Below are 23498 nucleotides of genomic sequence, written 5' to 3' on the forward strand. Positions count from 1 at the left end.
TTTGACTCACAGCTTATTATTTATTTAGCACTTAAAAAAACCTTTCTGAAGCACAGTACTTTAGTCATTTAAAATTTTTAACTTACCTTTTCTTAATACACAAAAACTGAGAATTATGGATAAAATATATACATTAAAAAACCCTCCAGCTTTAATCTGTAAGTGAAAAGAGGTATCATGTTCAAGTACAAGCATCATTTTGATGTCATAACCCAGATTCTTGTTCTTGTTTAAGAGGCAGATATTCTTGAAAATTGTCATTTTATTTTACTTTTTAACTCATTAATGAGAATTTCAAATACATGCAAAAGTAGAATAGTATAAACCACATGCAACATATAATCATCACCCAGCTTCAGTAAACAACTCATGGCTAACGGGGTTCAATTCTATCCCATTGCCTCTGCCCACCTCTGCATTATTCTGAAGTAAAGCCCAGATGTCGTATCATATCATCAATAAATATTTTTAAGTGTATTTCCAATGGATGTTCTTTTTGTTTTAAGCAACCACAATACCACAGTCACACCTAAATAACATAAACAATTCTGTAACATCCTCACAGATCCAGGCACTGTTTCCATTTCTTCACTTACCTCCTGGGAGTTAATGTTTCTTTTATAATTTGTGTTTGAATTGGGATAAAACGTGGCCCATATATTGCAAATGATTAATATGCCTCTCTCTTGTTATTTTGGTTCTCTTTCCTTTACTTTTTTCTTCCAATGTATGGTAGAAGAAACCAAGTCTCTTCTCCTGTAAAATTTTTCCACAGTCTGGATTTTGCTGATTACATCCCATGGTGTAATTCAAAATGCTCCTCTGTCCCCTGTATTTCCTCTTAACTGGTGGTTGGATCTGGAAGGCTGACTGGACTCAGGCTTGATTTTTGGGTAAAACTACCTCTACTTTTTGGTAAGATCACAATGTTGTGTGGGCTTCCATCAGGAGACACATCATGTCTGGTTTTTGCTTTGTGGGCCAACCATTTAAGTTTGAGGTTCCCTGAGTCCAAACAAACTTCATTTACTGCACACTATGTTCTCTTCAAATCGTAAAATCTTACACCATATTTCTTAGGAGCATAATAATCCAGCTACATCTTTTTGTCCTCACATAAGATGATGTCATACTTTAATTTCTTTCTGTTGTTTCTCCTCCAATTAAAGCAGTTATGAATTTAGTTTAATGTATTTTCTTGTTTCCATCGTTTCAATCTATTCTTCTTTTTGCCACTCCACTCTTCCAGATAAAAATTAGTCCAACATAGTGACAATCATACAAATGGCAACAATGATGGCATCTAAAGGCTGCATTAAAAATCCAGGGCTGTTTCATCACTATAATAAATTTCAATTTGATCAGACTTCAGATCCAGTTCTTAGCTCCAGGAATGCTTAGTTAGAATACAGATTGACATTAGACAGCTTTTTCAAAATAATAAATCACTTCTACTTCTGCCTCAGTGCCTAGGGGAATTCTGCACACGATGGAGAGTGACCCCTTTAACAAGATGAACAACAGTGAGGGGTTTCTGATCCAGTTGATAACTTTACACCTTAGGCTCTGTGAGGACTTCCACAAAGCAATGATTGTAAAAGAGTTTTTCTTGTTCTATATAAGTTCAATGAAGACCCCTCACTGTAGGTTTTGAGTAGGTTCATCTGTTCTTTTTACCCCAGCATTAGGCGTAAACCTGCACACAGCACACTGTATCATCAAACTTGGAAGAAACCACTGTTACCACCAATGCAAACATTACTTTTCAAAGCCGTTTGTGTTCTGTTCTTTCTTCTAACTTCATTATCAAACAGTTTCGTGCCCATTCGGAAGACAGTAAACCATCTGGTGAAACAGTCCTGGCATACAGCAAGCACTCAGGTACTACTGTACAAGTAATATCTTAGCAAAATGGGTGTTCATTAAGTAAACCTTCAACAGAGTTTGGTTGGTTTGATAAATTATAAGCCATGAGCCAAAGTCCTTAAATGTTAATGCTCCACAGAGTTCTGCTGCTGGTAAGCTTTGCTTTTCTTGCTAAATCTTCTCATTGGGCCTCTTTATCCACGTGCCTGTCTTCCACCTGGCACTGGACCAACACCTCAGGCCCAGGCATCTTGCCAAACTCTGGAATCTTATTTCCAATTTCTCCTAGACATTGTAACTTAGATTTCCCACAAGCACCCCAAACTCCACTTGTCCAAAGCTGAATTCATCATCTTCTCCCAGTGTCTACCCTGGTAAATGACTCTGAGGCACCATCTGAGCATCACCTGAGACTTCTCTTTCCCCATCCCCCACATCCAGTGGATTGCTAATTCCTATTGATTTTACTACACAGACATCTCTCAAAGCTGTCCCCCTCCTCTCCACCCCTACATATTCCAACCTAATTCAGGCCCTAATAATCTTGCCCTGAGACAACCTTTCAAGTCTCTATAATGGTTCTCTACACCTTAGATCTACTCTTATGAACTAACACCCCTTCTCCACCCTTGAACCTACGGCCACCAAATCAGATCTCTGCTTAAAACCTTTCACTGGTATCTTATCATTTCTATTAGCCTAGAAGTGGTGTGAACATGCAATCTGTTGTCTGACCTGGTACCCTTTTGAAAGGGAACAGTGGCATTGTTGTATAACCATTCTGGTGTAACCAACAAACTGAGCCTGTCCTGGGCAAGCCCACACATAAGCCCCACCCCCAAATCTCTGGCCACATCCCCCCATCCCACTCCCCAATCTTCAGCACCTCCACACTCCCCACCTTTAGCACCTCCACACTCCCCACCTTTAGCACCTCCACACCCCTTTTAGTTTCTTGTACAAACTGTCTCCCTCTCTTGAACTCTGTTCCCCTCTAGGCACAGTCCTATTTATCATTCAGACTTGCTTTAAACATCACCTCCCCTGAAAAGCTTTCTCTAAACCCTCCTGGCCAAACTGATTACATAGTCCCATGTGCCAACACTGGGACATGAACTGGGCTTATTCCTGCCATGGGACCTGGCTCCCTGCAGTGCGTACATAATATGCATCTGCCTTCCCTCCTAGGAGCTCCTGTGAGAGTGTCTATGTCTTGTTCATCTTTATCTCTCCACCATCTATGATGTGATTACAGGTCTGCACCCAGCAGGTTTTTCTCATGTCATTTCTCAATCATGCCTTACATTTAACAAAAATGTTTTTGCCTGAGCTAATTCAGTATAATTAATGAAAAATTTAAAAATGAGACAGAATGAGGTAAGTAGCAGTCAGTAGCCCCAGTGCCAGTCCTGTATATCACAGACCACAGTCCAGTTTAAGTACTTTCTTTTTAAAAGGAGAGCTCTGAGATTATAGAATCTGAGCTTATGGCAGAACCCCCATAGGAGATCATGAAAACAGGCATGGAGATAAACCAACATTATGCTACATTATGCTAGTTCCACGAAATTCTTGAGGCTTCTTGTATAAAATAAAGTCTTTTTTTTTTTTTTTTCCCCTGAGACAAGGTTTCACTCTGTCACCCAAGCTGGAGTGCAGTGGTATGATTTCAGCTCACTGCAACCTGCACTTCCCGGGCTCAGGCAATCCTCCCACCTCAGCCTCCCAAGTAGCTGACACTACAAGTGTGTGCCACCACACCTGGTTAAGTTTTGTATTTTTTGTAGAGATGATGTTTCACCATGTTAACCAGGCTGGTCTCAAACTCCTGAGCTCAAGTGATCAGCCTGCCTCAGCCTCCCAAATTGCTGGGATTACAGGTGTGAGACACCACGCCTGGCCATAAAATCAATGTTAAGATCAAACAAACCTGCTAAGTATATAAGATGGTCCTGGGGCAGGGGTAGGGGAAATGACTAGTATCTTCTTGCTGTGACAATAGGAACATGGAAATGAAAATCCCACTAACATACCTTCATAGAGTACTTTATAGTTTGCAAAGTCCTTCCCTATATATTATATCATCTGACCTTCAAGACAACCCCGTGAGACAGACTGAGGATCAGCCAACATTTCCTGAGCTTTGACAATGCCTCCAGGATCCCAGGACAATGCCCTTTTCACAGTCCAAAACACACTGTGCAGGCCTGACCTTATGCTGCTTTTCCATGAAGGCTTTCAGCATCCAAGATGGGAACCAGAGCTCCAAATGTTCCACCAGCCAACCTGTCATTTTATGGCTGGGCATAATCTAACGTGGCTTCCAGGAGTGAGGCCAACCTAGGGACATGCTCGCAGTGCCAGGCCCAGGTTGCTGTCACAGCTGTGGCAGGCACATGGCGGGGGTGGTGGGGGGTGGTGGGGCGGCGGGCTCCATTTCCTTCTTTCTTATCACAGAGAGGCAGCCATCACGTCCTCTGCATGTGACAAGGGAGCTGTGTTTTAAAGGCAGCAGCAACGTGCAAGCTCAAGCTGAGCCCCAGTCTAGGAGCCAAACTGAAAAAACAATGCACCCACAGAGACACAGAGAACAGATCTGGGGTTCCTAAAATATATCCCACCCATAGATTTCAACATTAAAATTTCAGCATTAAAAGTCTATTTCTCATGGATAAAGCAGCTAGCTCTTCCAGCATCTTTTAAAATATGCAAACACACCTAAGAGGAGTAGAGTACTATGACATCAATCTCTATCACTTTAGTGTGAATTAGCCTATGAATTCACTGTCTTCCTTATCAGCAACTCTTTCTGGACAGGGACCACTGGGCTTCTTGCTGCAGTAAGAGACAACTGTCAGCAGACAGAAAGGACTAGCTTAAAGCAAAGATGGAATTACCAAAGATAAACTCAATTCATCTCACAATTTCACCCAGGGTCAGCTCTGAAAGAAACAATTGCAATGACCTAGTAAGAACTCAGCCCCAGTATGACTTACCATTTCATTCTTCTTATCACTGAAACTAATAAATAAATACAATGAGAACAACCAGATGTATTTGGTAAGCATTTAGTCCTAGAGAGTTGGCACGGCTCTAAAAAAAGTCATGTAATGATTATGGCACAATCCGACCTGGTCTAACATGCATCTCCTTACTTCACTGGCCCCTTGTAACTTAATGCAGAGAGGTGATTCAGCTCATTCAGAATCTTACCCACTCCTCCTCCTGGCCTCTTTCTCACTGTTGTGTTTCTTTCTACTATAGTTGATCCATGTTCTATGTGCATGATGAGAATGTTTTATCAACAATGTTCCATAATACTACATTCATTTTATTTGACTAGGCTAGGAACAAACTCATTTTTCTCTGTACATAAAAGATACCAAGCAAAGCAAAAAGACCTTAGAGCAGGCAGAACACCCCCCAAACTGTAACCTGGACAGTTTTTTTTTATGACAAGTATTTCAGGTTTCTGCTAAATCCAGGTTTGTGCAAAAAGACAAGATTTAATAATGGAGACAATATATTGAAAAACTTTAACATTAAAACAATTCACCCACATGAATGGGAATGGTTGGCTGAAAGGAACGGAGAAAACTATTTATCAAAGAAAGTGTAACCCAATTTTGCAAAATGCCTATACCAAACATACAAACCATTAAGCCACATGCTTAAAAATCTTCATGGGGTTTGAGTAATAGCGAAGCAGCTTGATATGGACCAACCCTCCAAACAAACTATTAAAATACCTGGAAAATATATTTTAAAACAACTAGTTGATATGAGAGAACAACCAAAAACATGCACAAACAAGAGAGAATTTGAACATGAAAGAGGGAAACTGCATTAGGTGAGACCCACATTTGTAGGGCTTTTCTCCAGATTATTCCCCAGGGTGTGCAGGGTTGGGTAAATAGAACTCACTATGGAACTACAGTTTTATTGGCTTGAAAACAGAATAGACAAAATTCAAGACTACCAGATGACTGGATATTGAGGAAAGAAAGCCTGGAAAGATGGGGCCACAGAAAGAAGAACCTCCACATACGTAAACTCTTCAAGTCCTCACATGTTCCTAAACTGTGCATGTGCAAGGGAAACTCTAAGAGGTCCAGATAGGAGCAAGAGCTAGAATGCTGAAAGATAGGAACTGAGATTTCAGCTGTTTCCCACCCATAGGAGAAAGAGAAGTTTGAGTGCCATAAAATTAAAGGGCTTAAAACACCTTGGGATTTCTACCAAAACCTCATACTGGCTATGCCTTATGAGCAAAGACTATGTCCAAGGACGATAACTGACTAATGTGACTATAGATGGGTTTAAAGATACTCAGGATTATCAAGTGTCAATTCCCCTTTAACTGATCTATAGGTCCAACACTACTTCAATTCAAAATACAGCAGGATTTTGTCTGGAAATATATAAGCTGATTCTAAAACTGACATCAAAATGCAAAATACCAAGAATAGCTAAAATAATCTTAAACATACAAAAAAGAACAAAGTTAGAGGGCTCATACTATGTAACCACAAGACTCACTATAAGGCAACAGTAATGAGAAACAGCGTAATACTGGCATAACGATGGACAAATAGATCAACAGAACAGAACAGATAATCCAGAAACAGACCCACATTATATGGTCAACTGATTTTCAACAAAGGTTCCAGGGTGATTCAAGTGGTTGGGGGAGACTTTCCAATAAATGGTGCTAGAACAACTGCATTAGTGTATTGAAAATAAAATGTTTCAACTCCTCTGTCACATCACACACAAATATTAAGAAGGCACACAGACCTAAACAGAAAACCTAAAACTATTTGCTTCTTAAAAAAAAAAAAAAAAAAAGAGTATCTTTGTGACCCTATGGCAGAGAGATCTCTTAGGACATATAACATACGAACTACAGAAGATGAGATTAATAAATTGAACTTCCTAGAAACTTAAAACTTTTGCTCAAAGACACCATTAAGAAAATGAAAAGGCAAGCCACAGACTGGGAATAAGTAATCACAACACATATTTCTCACAAAGGGCTCATATCCAGAAAACAAGAACTCCTCTAAATCGATAATAAAAAGACAAGTCCAATTTTATAAAATAGGACAAAAGACTGGAACTGAAAATCATCAAAAAAAAAAACAAATGGCCAATAAGCACATGAGAAAGTGCTCAACATCAGGGAAATGCAAATTTAACCCACAGGATATAATTTCATACCCACTAGAATGTCTACGATGAAAAGCTACAGCCATAGAAAGTGTTAATGAGGATATGGAGTAATTGAAACTCTCATACATTGCTGGCGGGAGTGTAATAAAACCACTTGGAAACCATGTGGAAATTTCTTCTGAAGTTACACAAACACCTACTTTATTATCCAGCAATTCGACTCCTATATAATCACCCAAGAGAAATGAAAGTGTTATGTCCAGGAAAATTTATGCGTAACAAGGTTAATAAAGGTATTATTCATAATAGACAACAATAGGAAAAACCCCAAAAGTCCACTAAGAGGAGAATGGGTAAACAAATGGGTGCTACATTTATATAATGGGATACTACTCAGAAATAAAATGAAAAAAATACTGATGTACACAATGATATGAATCTTCTAGAAAGTATGCTTAGTGAAAGAAACCAGACATAAAAGAGAACATACTGTATAATTCCATGTATATGAACTTCTAGAGTAGGTAAAACTAACCTGTGGTGAAATAAAGCACTTTACATATTGCCTTTGGTAGCCGGGGATTGAAAAAGGGTACCGGGAAATGTTCACAATAATGGAAATGTCCTGTATCTTGGATTGGGGTGCTGATTATGCAGTTGTATGCATTTGTCAAAATTCAAATTGTTCACTTCTGATCTATCAGTTCACCCCCATATAAATTTTACCTCAATTAAAAAAAAAAAAATTGGATGGGGGAGTAGGGAGTATGGTAGCCACAGATGAGGAACAGAATCCCCTACAGGTCACAAATGAGACAGAGATTAAAAAGAAGATAACTGGATCCCTAAATTTCTTTCATAGACATTCACGGGCAAACTAAAAGGTTGGCACAAAACCAAAGATGTAAAGTAGAGTTCCACAGTCATGAACCAAAAAGACGCAAAAACCATTCAGCTACAATGACACTGAATAAAAACAAAAGCTCAGTGAGTGTGTTAAATGAAATGTGAGATTGCCAGATTTAGCAAATATATTTAATTTGGCAACCTGAACCAACAGATCACCGGGCAACAAAATACTAGCCAGCCCAACTTAAGAAAGTGATTTTTTTAAGCATCTCTTACAACATGCTCTTTTTTATAATTTCCATGATAGAAATTCCTACTGAGTATAAACCAGGATTACGTATTACATATATTCTGGAAACTACCCAAAACTCATTCTTACCTTCAGTGAAACTCCCTGTAAGGGTTATTACCACGAATACTTTGCCTTCTGGCTCGAGATCCACCTAGAAAGAGAGGAAAAAAAATTATATTTTAGTATTAAAATATTTTTTGTGGGCCTTAAACAATTAATCAAAGAGAGACCTAATGTGTAAATCACAGCTACAAATCAAATAAATCTAAGTCTTTCATTAAACAGTAGTGGGGCAGGGAAACAAGTGAAAGCTCAAAAAACTGTAAAGATTGAAAAGCAAATCTAAAAGAAACCACATTTTTTCAGAGTTTCCTTCCTCTTAAATTTTATTCTCTCCCATTTTTGGCTTGTCATAATATAGAGCGGTACATCCATATACTTGGTAATTGTTTTTGAGACCTCCATATCTTATGCATATGGCTTATAAGAGCAGCTAAACCACATGGCAAGAATATGAAATAGAGAAATAATGGTAACATAAAAGGTAATGAACACATGTGGCTTGGTCAACTACAAATCTTTAGTTTTACGGAATAAAATGTGTAAAGAGTCTCTGCTACATTTTTCCACCAAAGTCTAGTCAATCTTAAGGAAGCACTGGGGAAGGAAGTTTAGGAGCCTTGCACTCACTACCTTTTTTTTTTTTTTTTTTTTGAGAGAGGTAGTTTCACTTTGTTGCCCAGGTTGGAGTGCAGCAGCATGATCTCAGCTCACTGCAACCTCCGCCTCCTGGGTTCAAGAAATTCTCCTGCCTCAGCCTCCTGAGTAGCTGGGATTACAGGTGTGTGCCACCACACCTCATCAGTTTTTGTATTTTTTAGTAGATATGGGGTTTTACCATGTTGGCCAGGCTGGTCTCGAACTCCTGACTTCAAATGACCCTCCTGCCTCAGCCTCCCAAAGTGCTGGGATTACAGGCGTGAGACACTGCGTCAGGGCTGCTACTCTTGACTAGTCACGGGGGTATCAACATACCTTGAAGTTACCTATCAGCTGAAATATCAAGACATGCATTCTGCAAGCAATGCAGCTTGAAGTCTTTTCATGTGGTCTCGTCCTCTGCATATAGTCCAGTTTCCTGAAGACCCCATGCAGCATGGTGCCCAGGATGAACAGCACCCTCTGGCTCTGTTCTGATCACCACTAGCTGAGGTGGATGGACTCCCCTCTTCCTACCAGATGCTAACTTCACTATCCATGAACACCTCTAGGCCTTGCATTGTGAGGCTCTTGTGGACTCAAATACATGAATTTACAATTGTCCTTAAATAAATCTTTCCAGATTCTGCCCATGGCTCCATTTTTATTTTATTTTTCTCTTTTTTTAGCTGTGGTTCCATTTCTGCCTTTGACCTTCCATCTGAAGAGAAGCCTGACATATAGAGAAGCTTGAGTAGAGATACGAGTGATCATTTTTGGTCGAATATTAAATTTAAATAAGCTGCAAATAAGTCACCTGGTACAGTGGAAAGCGCCCCCTACTAGACCAGGCCAAGAACTCTAGTCTGATTCTGTCACGGCTGGTTCTGGACCCTGAGCAAGGTCCTTTACCACACTGAGCCTCACTCTTCCAATCTGAAAAGTCCATGGCATAATTATTTAGCATTTCTTCTCTTTTCTTTTTTTTTTGAGCCAGGGTCTCACTGTCTCCCAGGCTGGAGTGCAGTGGCACAATCATCGCTCACTGCAGCCTCAAACTCCTGGTCTCAAGCGATCTTCCTGCCTCAGCCTCCCAGGTAGCTAGGACTATAGACATATGCCACCATGCCCAGCTTGCTTGCTTATCTAGGTATGTGTATATATATGTATATATGTATGTATGGAAGTATGTATGTATGTAGAGACAAGGTCTCACTATGCTGCCCAGTCTAAACTCTTAGGCTCAAGCAATCCTCCCACCTCAGTCTCCCAAAGCACTGGGATTACAGGTGTGAGCCACTGCAGTTGGTGTTGGCCTAGCATTTCTAACACAGCCTCCACATATGATCTCAAAGATTTTTTTTGTTTGTTTTTTGTTTTTTTGTTTCTTTGTTTTTAAGACAGAATCTCCCTCTGTCATCCAGGCTGGACTGCAATGATGCGATCATGACTCATTGTACCATTGACCTCCCAGGCTCAATTGATCTTCTTGCCTCAGCCTCTCAAGTAGCTGGGACCACAGGCACATGCCATCATGCCTGGTTTAGAGAGGCATGTTGCTCAGGCTGGTCTCGAACTCCTGAGACCAGGCAACCTGCCCGCCTCGGCCTCCCAGAGTGCTGGGATTACAGGCAAGAGCCACCATGCCGAGCCGATCTCAAAGATTCTTAACAGTACTACTTACTTTTTTTTTTTTTTTTTAATTGTATCTACCCATGACAAAGCCCCCCAAAATGCACTGGACTTACCCCAGGTCACCACCACACCCTGATTATATACTTTTTCAAAATAAAAGATGCCTGCTTTGTTCAGATTCAGAAAGCTTAACTTGCATAACAACCTATTCTTACAACCCTCCCTTTTGCTGCATAAAACCTGTTACCAATGTGGCTACCACACTATAAATCACCTCCCTGTTCAAATCAGCTACTTGCATCATGACTACTGTTAACAATATCCTCTTAACTATCTTAACACCACTTGTGAACTTTTATAGAACAGCTCTGAAAATAGAGCTCTCAAGAGAGATGACTAAACAGGATATCAGCCTCTAATTGTCTCCACTCTCTGCCTTGACTTGTTTCAAGTCAAAAATACGTTATTTTTAAAAGCCACTCCCTCATCTTCAATATAAAGGCCTGCCAGAGAATACATACACACACATACATTTGACCTCACAACATAAACTACTGCTGGCACAGGCACAGTTACTGCCTGGCCGCCTCCGCCATCCTGCAGCCCACAGCCAGCCTGTAAACTCCCTTCAACTCTTCCCCGAGGGCCCACAAAGGCCTTTCCATCTCAAGATGGGTCAGGAGCTACTCTGACAGACAGCAGGAGATTCCACCAGTTAGAAGCAGGAGTTCTCACAAGTAGAACAGGTTTCCTTCCGCATTTTTGACCCAAGCCACCCATTGTGGTGGAAAAGCCAGATTTAAACACGGTCTTCAAGTGTTGTCCACCTAGGGCAGATGTGGTAAGACACTGGACCTCAGAACAGGGTTTTACAAACTGCAGGTTGAAACTTTTTAAAGACACATGAAAGCAACTTAGTGGGTTGCTTTCATTAGGGAATTCTTTCTTTTTTTTTTTTTTTTTTGAGACAAAGTCTCGCTCTGTTGCCTAGGCTGGTGTGCAGTGGCATCATCTCAGCTCACTGCAACCTCTGCCTCCCGGGTTCAAGTGATTCTCCTGTCTCAGCCTCCCATGTAGCTGGAACTACAGGCATGTGCCACCACACCTGGCTAATTTTTGTAATTTTAGTACAGATGTGGTTTCGTTGTGCTGGCCAGGCTGGTCTCAAACTTCTGACCTCAAGTAATCTGTCCATCTCAGCCTCCCAAACTGCTGGGATTACAGGTGTGAGCCACCACACCCAGCCCACAACAGGGATTTTAAAGTAGAATAAAAACAGAACAGAAAATATGAACATGCTACAGGTAGTAAGGAAAAGTACTGCTTCGTGCAACTTTTGTGTGTAGTTTTGTATACATATAAAAGGGTATACTGGGTTTTAATGTAAAGATGTATTCCTTACTGTGTCACAGAGAAACAGTTTGAAAAATGTGGCTTTAGAGGTTATTCGTTCCTTCTATACACTGCTGATGGGCTGTTATCATTTATTCATGGCGGATGCTTAGATACCTCCCAGTGGTAACCAACTCATTACCTTAACAGCTGGCCTATTCCATTCCTGTACATCATAGACAGATCTTTCTCTATGAATACAAATGCAGCAAGACCAATAATTTCCACTGATTTACCTTAGTTTCGCCCTCTACAGCTCCAGCGGACACTGTCTCTAGCTAGTACATCCATCCCAGTTTCTGGGAATAACACTTGAGCTTTATTTGAGAACTACCCCTCCCTCACATGTAGTCCAAATGGCTCATCTGGGATTCTGCCCCTAGCTCCAGAGTGGACATGTGACCAGGCCTAGCCGATCAGAGCACTGACTGAACTCTGCACAGCTGGCCTGGGGCAGGCACATTCCTTCTCTCTGGCTAGCAGTATAATTACAACTCCCTACCCGGTATCAGCATCTACTGGTTCAGGTTTGGGCACAAAAATCCAAGTAGGTCCAACTAGGAATCCTGGATCTACAAAGAAGGGACAAGATCTCGCTTCTGCTAAACTTCAATCTGGAAGGACACAAACTTGGGAGTGTCTGGCACCCGTGTTTGTCCCCCCACTGAGCTACAGAATGAAGCCAACAAAGAGGGGAGAGCTGAGGGACAGAAAGAGAACCGCTCTTCATAACATCATTTAAACCCTTAGATCAAGCCTTGCTTGATTCTTTGGGATTTTTTTGTTTTTTGAGCCTACAAATTCCTTTTGTCTTAGCCAGTTTGAGTAGGGGTTTCTATCACTTGCACTCAAAAAACATATCTGAATTGTCAGCCAAAGAGAATAGGTCAAATATTTGACAACAATTATCACATTCCTCTATGCCTTCTAACATCCATGCTATCTCCTGCAGTCTGCCTCCCTGCCTCCCACCAGCACTGAAACAGCTCCAGCAACTTTTATGACGTCCTACTGTCAGATACAAAGATATGTCTGTCTTCATCTCAGTTGATCTCTCTGTCTTCCTCTTCATGAATCTCTCATCCCTTACTTCCAGGACACTACCCTTTCCTGGCCCTCCTCTCACTCCTGAGCCCTGTATTTACCCAGCAGTCCACACCAGAAGCCCAGCTCCTCAGCAGGTACATGCAATCGCTCTCAGATCCCAACACGTCCACTCTCGAAGTCTCTCCTGGATCCACCCCCACTCCACTCCTACTGCCGTGGTTCATCTGGCCTCCCTGAATGGGCTTCTAGCTGCCTTCTATCTCCAGACTACTGTCCTCCAGCTGCTGCCAGTGATATGTTTCAAAAATTAAAATCTGACTATGTGGCTTCCTAACTTAGAAACCGTCAGTGTTTCCTCTCCTGTCCATGATGAGGTCCAAATTCTTTAGCACAGCACATAGCCCTAGACACTATACCCCTTCTTACCTTTCAGCCTAAGCTCTTCCCACCACTACAGCTGCATACACCAGCATCCTCATCTCTTAATTCTTGTACACTCTTCAGGGAGGCATGTTATTTATTCTGAGAGAGCAACCAAACGCATTATGGGTCAAGCAGCACACTGGGGAATATAGTCAAAATTATGAAAATTACACATTACTCATCTGTAGCTTATTGCCTAGTGATTTGGGGTATGTGATCTTTCTGGCTGGAAACTCCTTTCTTCCTTTTCATACTTGTCAGACTCCAATTTGTCCATCAATTCAAGACCCACCTGTATAGGGGGACCTTCCCAGACCTCTTTCAGACAGGTGGGCAACTCCACACCTGTTATGAAGACTACTGCTGGAACCCACATCATGTTGTAGTCATTATGCCCTGTCCCCAAAGGAGACCCTACCTTGCATATAAGGGGACACAAAATGGTTTGTGGAACAAATGAGTAAACAAGATAGACCTGGGTATCTCAAACTCTCAGCAACTTCATGTAGGACATGATTTTCTCCTCCTTCACCATTCTGGTCAGTTTCCTCCTGACATGCCCCAATTTCTCCACACCCCCATTAAAGGGTGAAATCAGCCTGAGTGTGAAATCAACCTGACCTTCACGAGTGAGAGCAAGATTATCACTAACGTTGATCTTCACAGCGACAGTGCCCTTTACCGACGCAGCGAGAATACACGGGCGCTCCGAGAAGCCCCAGTGGCCCAGGCTGAGCTTACAATGAACTAAAACCTCTGCATGTTTTCTAGGTGCTATAAGGCTTTGCTTCCCACATCCTGTGCTTGTGCAGTGGTTAGGCTCAAAACCTTCACAAAAACCCAAGTGCTTCATTTTTTTTTCTGCAATACTTTGGCTTGTTCCAGGTCACAGGGTTCACTGGATGGCAAATCCAGTCAGTTCATTCACTCCCCTTCTCAGTTTTTTTTTTTTTTTGAGACGGAGTCTTGCTCTGTCGCCCAGGCTGGAGTGCAGTGGCCGGATCTCAGCTCACTGCAAGCTCCGCCTCCCGGGTTCACGCCATTCTCCTGCCTCAGCCTCCCGAGTAGCTGGGACTACAGGCGCCCGCCACCGCGCCCGACTAGTTTTTTGTTATTTTTTAGTAGAGACGGGGTTTCACCATGTTAGCCAGGATGGTCTCGATCTCCTGACCTCGTGATCCACACGTCTCGGCCTCCCAAAGTGCTGGGATTACAGACTTGAGCCACCGCGCCCGGCCCCCCTTCTCAGTTTTATGGCTCCCCAAATCAGGGCCTCAGGCGACCTATGTCATTGGCTAATGTACTGACAGAGTGTCTAATAGGACAGAGCTGAGGTCGGAGTCTAGGGTAGCCCCACATAGAAATGAACACACTTAGCATTCTTACTCTAACAGTCATTCAAGGAGCAATAAATACACAAACCCCCTCCCCTACAGACCACTTCTCTTCGTAAAAAGAACAACTCCTGGGCCCTTGTTGAAACCCAGATAACAGTAGTCTTTTTAAAAAATGTGCTTCTTATACACAAACAGACAAATGAACAAAAGTATAAAAACTCAGTGTCAACAAATGGTGCTAGAACAATTGGATATCCATACCCAAAATAATGAATTTCAACCCATACGTTGTAACTTATACCTAAATTTACTCAAAACAGCTCAGAGAACAAAACACAAACACAGTTTCAGCCTTTAGGGTTCTCTATGTTGTTTCTACCACTCTGTTCTACACTTTAGAGTCCCCGAAGCTCTATCCTGTGCCTGGTTCGCAGCAGCCACTCGGGAAAGCATTTCTTGGCTGAATGATTCCCAACATGCACCCTCACAGCCATCTAACCCTTGAGTTCTCATGCCAAGAAACCCCTTCCTCAAAGAGTCGTCAGTGTTGAACTCACATGAATCAGCGCTGCCTCAAATACTACACCTCCCTGGCTGAACTTATCCCCTATCTCCCACATTGTGGCTGAGTAATAGCAAAGACAGAGAAGACCTGGATCCTGGTGCTCTGTCCTGACCAGTTTGTGACATCAGGAAGGCCATTCAACCTCTTTTGCCAAAGAACCACAGACAGGGATTAAATATAAGATTCCCAGGCCCCACAGGTGATCTACTGATTTTAAATTTTCTGGGGCAAGGGAATGGGGTCGAGGCATCTGCTGTTTTTAAAAGTTCTGTGGGTGACTGTGATATAGCCAGACCACAGACCAACATCTGGGAAGCCTGAGCTAGATTCTAAGGGGCCAATTCCTGCTTTAAAGGGCTCCAATTCCATGTTTTCTCCTAAAGCTTCCAGTGGTCATCACTGAATCACTAGAACCACTGCTCTTCTGCATTCCCGGGCTTAAAATCCCGGAGCCACTCCAACTCGAGGCACCGTGACCATCTGTTTTTCCTTTTGTTCCCTCTATCACTCTAGGATCCCTGTCACTGCAGGCCTCCTCCCCTCATCCTTTCTCCTGCAGTCATGGGACACCCCACCAGAAACAAACAGCCTTTTCTAAAGTGCTGTTTTCATCAACTTCCCCCTCCAAAGCTTCCGCTGGCTTCCCAGAGTCTTCAGAATAAAACACCCTGCTCCACGTGGCTTTCAGGACCACTTGGGCTCCCCTTTTGCTGCCTTCCCACTAATCTATCCAAACTTTGTTTTCAAAATTCCCTTCCTTCCATTGTCACTTTAGAAAGTTAAAATATAAAAAGAAGAAAAAAATCCCTTTTAAAAACCTGCTCTCCTAGTCAGGCCCGCCTCCTGGCTCTATCACTCAGCCACGCATTTGCTCATGCCATGTTCTCTGCCTGGAAAGCCTGTCTCTCTTCACTGCATCTATCCATCCATTCATTTGAACCTTTACTGAATGACTCCCAGGGCCGGGACAATTGCCAGGTACTCAAGACTCCCCAGAGGAGCTCCCAGGGCTGCAGGTTGGATGGGTAACCGAGCACAGAAGATGACACAGCTTCAGGAGCAGAAGGAAGAAACTGGTGCCAGGATTTGATATTCACACTGATCCCTCCAGTCTCAAAATTCACATCTCAACTATTATTATCTTAACACTTATCCATACCTTGAACAATTACTTACATTTTCATACATGTATCTCATCACTTGCAATAAGTCTGTAACCTCCATTCCAGCAGGATCTGATACTATGTTCCCAAGGAGCCTAGCAGAGTTCCTTGAACCAAGTAAACACTCAATACATATCTGTTGAGTTGACCTAAGAACTAAATAAGGTCATCTGACCACCTCAATTTCCTCACCTATAAAAATAGGAATGGTAATATTTACTATAGAATAGTCTTACATGACAGCACTTTGTAAAAAACAAAAAGCACTCCAAGATGGCTCCAAGGAATACTGGTGACATATGGATGACAAGGGCTCACTGCTTAGAAATTATACTCTGTTAGCTTGATGTACCCACCGGATCCCCAGCACAGCCACTCTTACACCCTCAGCCAAAGTTTGCTTTTCCTTGGCATCGCTTTGCAGGAGTTGGGCAAGTACTTATATCGCTGGCTAAGTCTCCTTGTCCATGAAACAAGAGTTGTCTAAAAATATTCTAGCTCTAATGTTCCATGATTCTAAACAGGCTTGGATAAAAGCCTGCACAAAGGACTCAAGAGAAACATTCATTTAATTAACTGGTAATAATTTACAACCATTTCCCTTCACAAAAGCCATTAGAATTGATCACAGACAGGAAACTTCTAGCTACATAACATTCATTTCAGCCTGGAATAAGCAGAGGGATCTAGCATATTAAAAGAAAAAAACAATTTTGGGGGCAAAGGTAGAAGGTTCATCTAGACTCTATGAGCTTTGAGCAAACCTCTGTAATAAAGAAGTTGACAAAATTCAATTCTTGGCTGGATGGCTCTTTTCTATGGCTTTCCTAAGTCTTACTCTAGGGATAAATAATGAACCTAAAAACATGACAAAGCATTTCATGATTCTCTTCCACCTGAAATTATCAAGCTTAAAAATGAGCATTCAAATTCCTAAAGAAAAAAAATTCTAACAGGATTGTACCAATAACCTAACAGGAAAAATAAGGCTATATTGGTTTTTCTTGTTTTTTGTTTGTTTGTCTGTCTGTTTTGAGACAGAGTCTGGCTCTGTCACCCAGGCTGGAGTGCAGTGGCACAATCACAGCTCCCTGAAACCTCCGTCTCCTGGGCTCAAGTCAACCTCCCAACTCAGTCTCCAGTGTAGCTGGAATTATGGGTGCACACCACCATGCCCAGCTAATTTTTGTATTTTTTATAGAGATGGGTCTCATTATGTTGCCCAGGCTGGTCTCGAACTCCTGAGCTCAAGTGATCCACCTGCCTCGGCCTCCCAAAGTGCTAAAATTACTGGTGTTAGCCACTGTGCCTGGCTTAGGCTGTGTTTCCAATAATAAAAACAACAGCTATGTCTTTAGCTTGGTCAACTGCTAAGTGTTTGACATATATTATCTCTCACCTTCACCGCTTACAGTGTTAAGTATTATAACCACCATTGCACAGATGGAAAAATGGAGGCTCAGGAAGGTTACTGAATTGGGTGAGGTCACACAAACAGTGAACACCAACATTCAGACGCTGGGAAGATGCCACACTGGTGCCGCACCAGCCTCCCCTGAGGCTGCTCTGACTGCATCTGCCTGAGGTCCATCTGTTGCTCTCTCAGCCTGAAGCATGCCTGCCCTGGCTTCTGGCACATGAGGTCATCACATCACTCATTCCCCTGGGAACCTGGGCAAGACGTGTGCTATCAGCACCTGAGGGTGCTCCCGCCTCACCGCCTCACTGCCAAGGCCACTGGGAGTGGCACCAGCCTGATGTGCCGCTGGATGATTCTCAATGAGGGCCCGAGGCAGGAGCTGCTAAGCAAGTCTGTGCTGGGGCAGGGAAAATGCAGCAGGCAGTTTAGGTGCCATTAGTCAGCTGCTCAGAGAGTCCGAGTCAGCGTCACATGCTGTAGACACACAATGTGTCCCCCCGACGTGGGAAGGGGCTTAAAGGAAAAGAAGTTGCATAAGGCAAATACTACATCCCTGTTAATTTTCTACTTTCACCTCTATAACAATCAGACTAGGTGTTATGTGTCAAAGCATACTAAGAGAAATCACAGATTAAAAACTTCCAGAAAACAATGATGGCAAAAACTGAACAGAAAAGTAGGGCTTGTCAAATCTGACTGGTTTCAAATGAAAGAAAACACTGTCATTACATTACTGATTAAAGCTTTGGTCCACCCTTTACCTGTTCAATCTGGATCCTATGTGAGGTCAGAGAGCAGGTTGGAAAAGAGCCCCAGGCCATGATCACAACTCCGACACTGCCTACCTGCCACTAGGGGAGGTCACCTGGCTTCAGTTTCTCAAAAAGAGTAGACTAAGCCTATCAATCCTTTCTATCTAATATTCTAAGGTTCCAAGTCCTAAACAGTTTCTGAACTTTACAGAGCAAGTAGACATCTGAAGACTACTAAAGAAACTCTCTAAAATACATCCTTAAGGCTCACAATAATTCCTCCCCCCCTCAGCTAAACATACTCACATGGTTGCTACAAATTTAAACGTAGAATTACTTCAACTCAGATCCCATTACCCCCAGGTTCTATCATAGGAAGTGTTATCTTCTGGAAAAAGTAAAACTCTTTTACATTAAAATTAATTTTTCAAAGTTTTTCTGCCCGTAGCAAAAATCATAAATAGTCAAGTTGGATACCTCTGAGGACAAAACTATTTTTTTTTTCTAACAAGGAGATGGCTAAAGGTAGAAATGGTCTACTGTGTGCTATGGTGTTGTGTGTGTGTCTCAGTCTTTGATTCCAATATCTGAAGAATCGAAAATGTAAATTAAATGAAGGATGCCTTAGGCTCTTCAAAATACTCCACTGCAATTCCTCCCACTTAAATTCCCAGGTAATGTAATTCTGTGCTGGAAGGCCTACCTGATACCTCCTCTGTGAATGAGGACAGAGGCTCTGAAGAGACCAAGCCCAGCCCATCAGGTCCAAAGCTTCTGGTGCTCCTAATAGACCAAAAGGAGTGGGGTGAGTTCTCCTGAAGAAGTCAAATGTCCTCTCTGGAAATCAGGAGAGCACTCTTGGTATAGGACAACAGGCAAGACTGCGCTCTCCAGAACTAAGAAGGGGTTGGTTGCGGTGGCTCACACCTGAAATCCCAACACTTTGGGAGGCCAAGGCAGGAGGATCACTTGAGTCCAGGAGTTCAAGATCAGTCTGGGTAACACAGGTAGATTTCATCTCTACAAAAAATAAAAAAGAGCCAGGTGTGGTGGCATGCACCTGTAGTCCCAGCTACTTGGGAGGCTGAGGTGGGAGGATCACTTGAGGCTGGGAGGTCGAGGCTACAATGAACCACGATTGCACCACTGCACTCCAGCCCAGGTGACAAAGTGAAACCGCATCATAAAACAAAACAAAACAAAAAAGAACTAAGAAGGTACTTTTCTTCTTCTCCGATAAGGCGTCCCTAGGGACCTCATGGCAAAGGAGACCCTGGAGTAAGAAAGGGGAACCACAGAAGAGTAATTGTGCATCCCCTCCATACTGTGTGTCCCCCACATAAAAGAACACTTCAAAAAGGCACTTTCCACATGAGCTTGCCCCTCCTCGTTTCTGCTAAGTAGACCCTTCCAGAAAGGGAGCATACACTGTCCTTACTAGGAAGAGGTACTAAACAGAAGTGACAGGTGTGACCCTGTCTGGAGATGGGGAATATACTCCCTGCAGCCTCACAGCCCCCTTTTTTCTTTCACACCTCTCTGGGTTGCCTACAGACAGTGGTCATCGGCCCCACAAGTGAGCCTCCTTCTTTGCAGGGGAACCCCCACAATAAAGGAAAAATGTCTTTAACAAACTGAAGATACCAGGTTAAAAACAAGACATAAACTAACCCAGAAGAATTCTACATTGTTGATTCTCATCATCCATTGTAATGGAGGAAGAAGGCAAAAGCTCCAGCAAAACCAAAACAAGAACTCAAAACTACATATTTAGCATACACAAGCATTTCAAGATGTTTTAGAGACTTGTTTGCTTAATTATTCATTGCTCAGTTTCCAGGCCAACTTTGGAAGACTCTGAATCTGAGGGGGCATTAGAAAATAGATCGAGCCTATGTCTCTATCCCAACAGTTACTCTATGATAACACCTTTACTCCTCTTGGTCTTCTGGAGGGAAGGAGATGAAAGTTCCACAAAACAGGGAACGTTTGTACAATGCCTAGAAATTCAGGTGATGGTTTTCCTGGTGGACCTGGGGAGGGGAGGCATCTACACAGAGAGGGGGAATGTGCAAATGCACATCTGTAATAGGGGTTACAGATGATCAAATGTAAGCTATGTAAATGAGACAAGTCAGAAATAGGGCTGCAGAGGAAACTGCATCCAATCAATAATGGACTCACTACATGCTGGCAGGCTGGTCCTTATCCCAGGGCAATGGGGAACCACTGAGGGGTTTCAATCAGCAAAGTTACAAGGTCATACCTACATGTCAGATCCCGATACATGACTGTTGGGATTACAAGGGGAGAGAAACTGGTGGTGGGAATTCATGTTCAAAGGCTATTCCAATGGTCTGAGTGAAAGACAGTGGTGACCTGAGCTAAGTCAGCAGCAGAAGCAATAGAGAGGAGGGGGCAGACAGAAGAAAGACATAGGAGGGAGCAGCAGCTGGATTTTTTGTAACTGATGCAGGTAGAGTGGAGGTGAAAGAGAAGGAGTCAGAATCACGAGGCAGTGATGATCCTTGGTGCCATTAACTGAGACAGACTCCAAGGGGGAAGCAGAACTGGAGGAAAGACAAAGAGTTCAATATATGACCTTTACCTATGACATCTGAGCATCTACTGGGCTGTCCTTAACAGCTTCTGAAAATTCAGATGTAGGGGCCGGGCGCAGTGGCTCACGCCTGTAATCCCAGCACTTTGGGAGGCCGAGGCAGGCAGATCACGAGGTCAGGAGATCGAGACCATCCTGGCTAACACGGTGAAACCCCGTCTCTTCTAAAAATACAAAAAATTAATCAGGTGTGGTGGCGGGCGCCTGTAGTCCCAGTTACTTGGGAGGCTGAGGCAGGAGAATGGCGTGAACCTGGGAGGCAAAGCTTGCAGTGAGCCGAGATTGTGCCACTGCGCTCCAGCCTGGGCAACAGAGCAAGATTCTGCCTCAAAAAAAAAAAAAAAAAAAAAAATTCAGATGGAGAGGGAGGAACACCACAAATTACAACCCAATGTGGTCTCAATTGAACGACGTCAGTGGCAACATCAAAAGCACTATTCAGTGCTGGGTGTGGTGGCTCACATCTGTAATCTCAGTATTTTGGGAAGCCAAGATAGGAAGATCACTTGAGGCCAGAGCTCCAGAACAGCCTAAGCAACATAATAAGACCCCATCTCTACAAAAAAATTTAAACATTCACCGGATGTGGTGGTACATGCTTGTAATCCCAGCTACTTAGGAGGCTGAAGCAGGAGGATCACCTTAGTCCAGCCTCAGTGAGAGAGAGAGATGCTGTCTCAAAAAAAAAAAAAAAAAAAACAAAAAAAAAACAAGCCCTATACAGATCAAGAGGAGGAGCAATCACCGGGCTAGGGCAAAGCTTTACCTGGGAAGTGAGACCCTGAATTGAGGCCTGAAGGCAAGTTTTAATTAGTGGGAAGTGAGACCATTCTGAGTCAGGAGCACCTTGTGAGAAGAGATAGAACCAATATCAGAACACAAACTTGATCAGTGTCATTGGAGGAATGTCCATATAGGAGTAAGAGAGAAGGCTGGAGGCAAAATGTAGAAAAAGCTACACCCAGAGAACTGTAACCTTAGGTTGCGGGCCAAGGGGAGCCACTAGAGGTTTTTGATTATGTAAAATGATAGAGATTAACATGTAAAAGGAACATTTTGTCTGCTAGATCAATGAACAGAGAGACAGCTATGGTCTAGAAGTATGAACCATTTGCTAAGGGTGAAATCAGTGAAAATTAATAATCATGGGAAGAGAGCAAACAAAAGCAGTGGAAAGCCCAAAGGAGTATGGAGTTTGGGGCCTGGGTATCCTAGATTGGGGTCAGCAAACAGCAGCCCAAAGGCAGATGCCAGCTGCTGCCTATTTTTGTAAGTAAAGTTTTACTGAAACACAGTCACAACCCTTTAGTTACATATTATCTACAAGATGAGTAGTTGTGATTGAGACCTCATGGCCCACGAAGACAAAAATATTACTCTCTGGCCCTTTACAGAAAGATCTGCCAATCTCTGTTGCCACTAATCAGCCAGGGAACTCAGGGAAAGAACATGTTTTAAAGGGAAGGAAATGAGTTTAAATTTGGACACAAAAGTACTCAAATAGAAATATCTGGCAAGAAGTTGGAAATAAAGACAAATCATGTAGTTAAACATAGGGCTGGGGTTATGATTCTCAAAAGGTAAACACTAAGTCTAAGAGCTGTAAAACTTTTCAAGAAAGAGCACAGGAAAAGAAGAAAAGAAAAAACAAATTCACTGACGGAGTGAAAGAAAGAACCAGAGAAAATACAATCTGAGAGGTGGGAGGAGTCCCCAAGTTTAACATCATGGGACATGGAAACAAGCAGCTTCAAAAGAGAGGAGAAGTCCAATGTGCAGATATGGAAGATGAGGTCTTTAAAGGGGAGATGACAGCAGATGACCTGGGAGATAACAGGTAGACTTCTGCCATGATACCCACTCCATCATTCGCAGTTCTGTTGGAAAGGTCATCCTTACATTAAGCTAAAACCAATCCATATCCCCATAACTTCCACCTGCAAATTTCATTCCACCTCTAAAATTTACCCTGCCAAGATGGGGAAAGAGAGAGATGTGGAAAACAGCACAGAAGCTGCAAGGAATACGTGGTTTGATTAAATTGTATCTCATTTAAGTGAATTAGAAGGTAAAGCTAGAAATTAGAAGGTAAAGCTAGAAATGCAATGGACGAAAGGTTTGGATGCCAAGTTAAGAACAGAAATTTCATTTCAAATAATTAGGCTAGCAACAGTCCTAAAACAACAGGCTGGAGGACAAACTAGAGGGGTGTAGACTGGGCTGGAGGTGCTGGGCAGAATTAAGAGACTATCTCAGTGGTACAAGT

At 42.6% G+C, this 23498-nt stretch overlaps 1 protein-coding gene across 3 annotated transcripts in view; it reads right to left on the reverse strand.

Annotated features, from left to right (window-relative positions):
• The window catches only part of PRKCH (protein kinase C eta), a 232817-nt gene that overhangs the window by 154535 nt on the left and 54784 nt on the right, over nt 1-23498 (reverse strand). For 2 of the 3 annotated variants that reach the window (XM_003901894.5, XM_021941880.2), the window contains exon 2: nt 8267-8330. In XM_003901894.5, the coding sequence (XP_003901943.2) occupies nt 8267-8330 (64 nt within the window). Of the gene's footprint in view, nt 1-8266; nt 8331-19315; nt 19587-23498 lie in introns of those variants that run through there. The other variant, XM_021941881.2, reaches the window with a different exon arrangement.

This window comes from Papio anubis, chromosome 7 (assembly GCF_008728515.1).
Source record: "Papio anubis isolate 15944 chromosome 7, Panubis1.0, whole genome shotgun sequence".
Classification (NCBI taxonomy): Eukaryota; Metazoa; Chordata; class Mammalia; order Primates; family Cercopithecidae; genus Papio; species Papio anubis.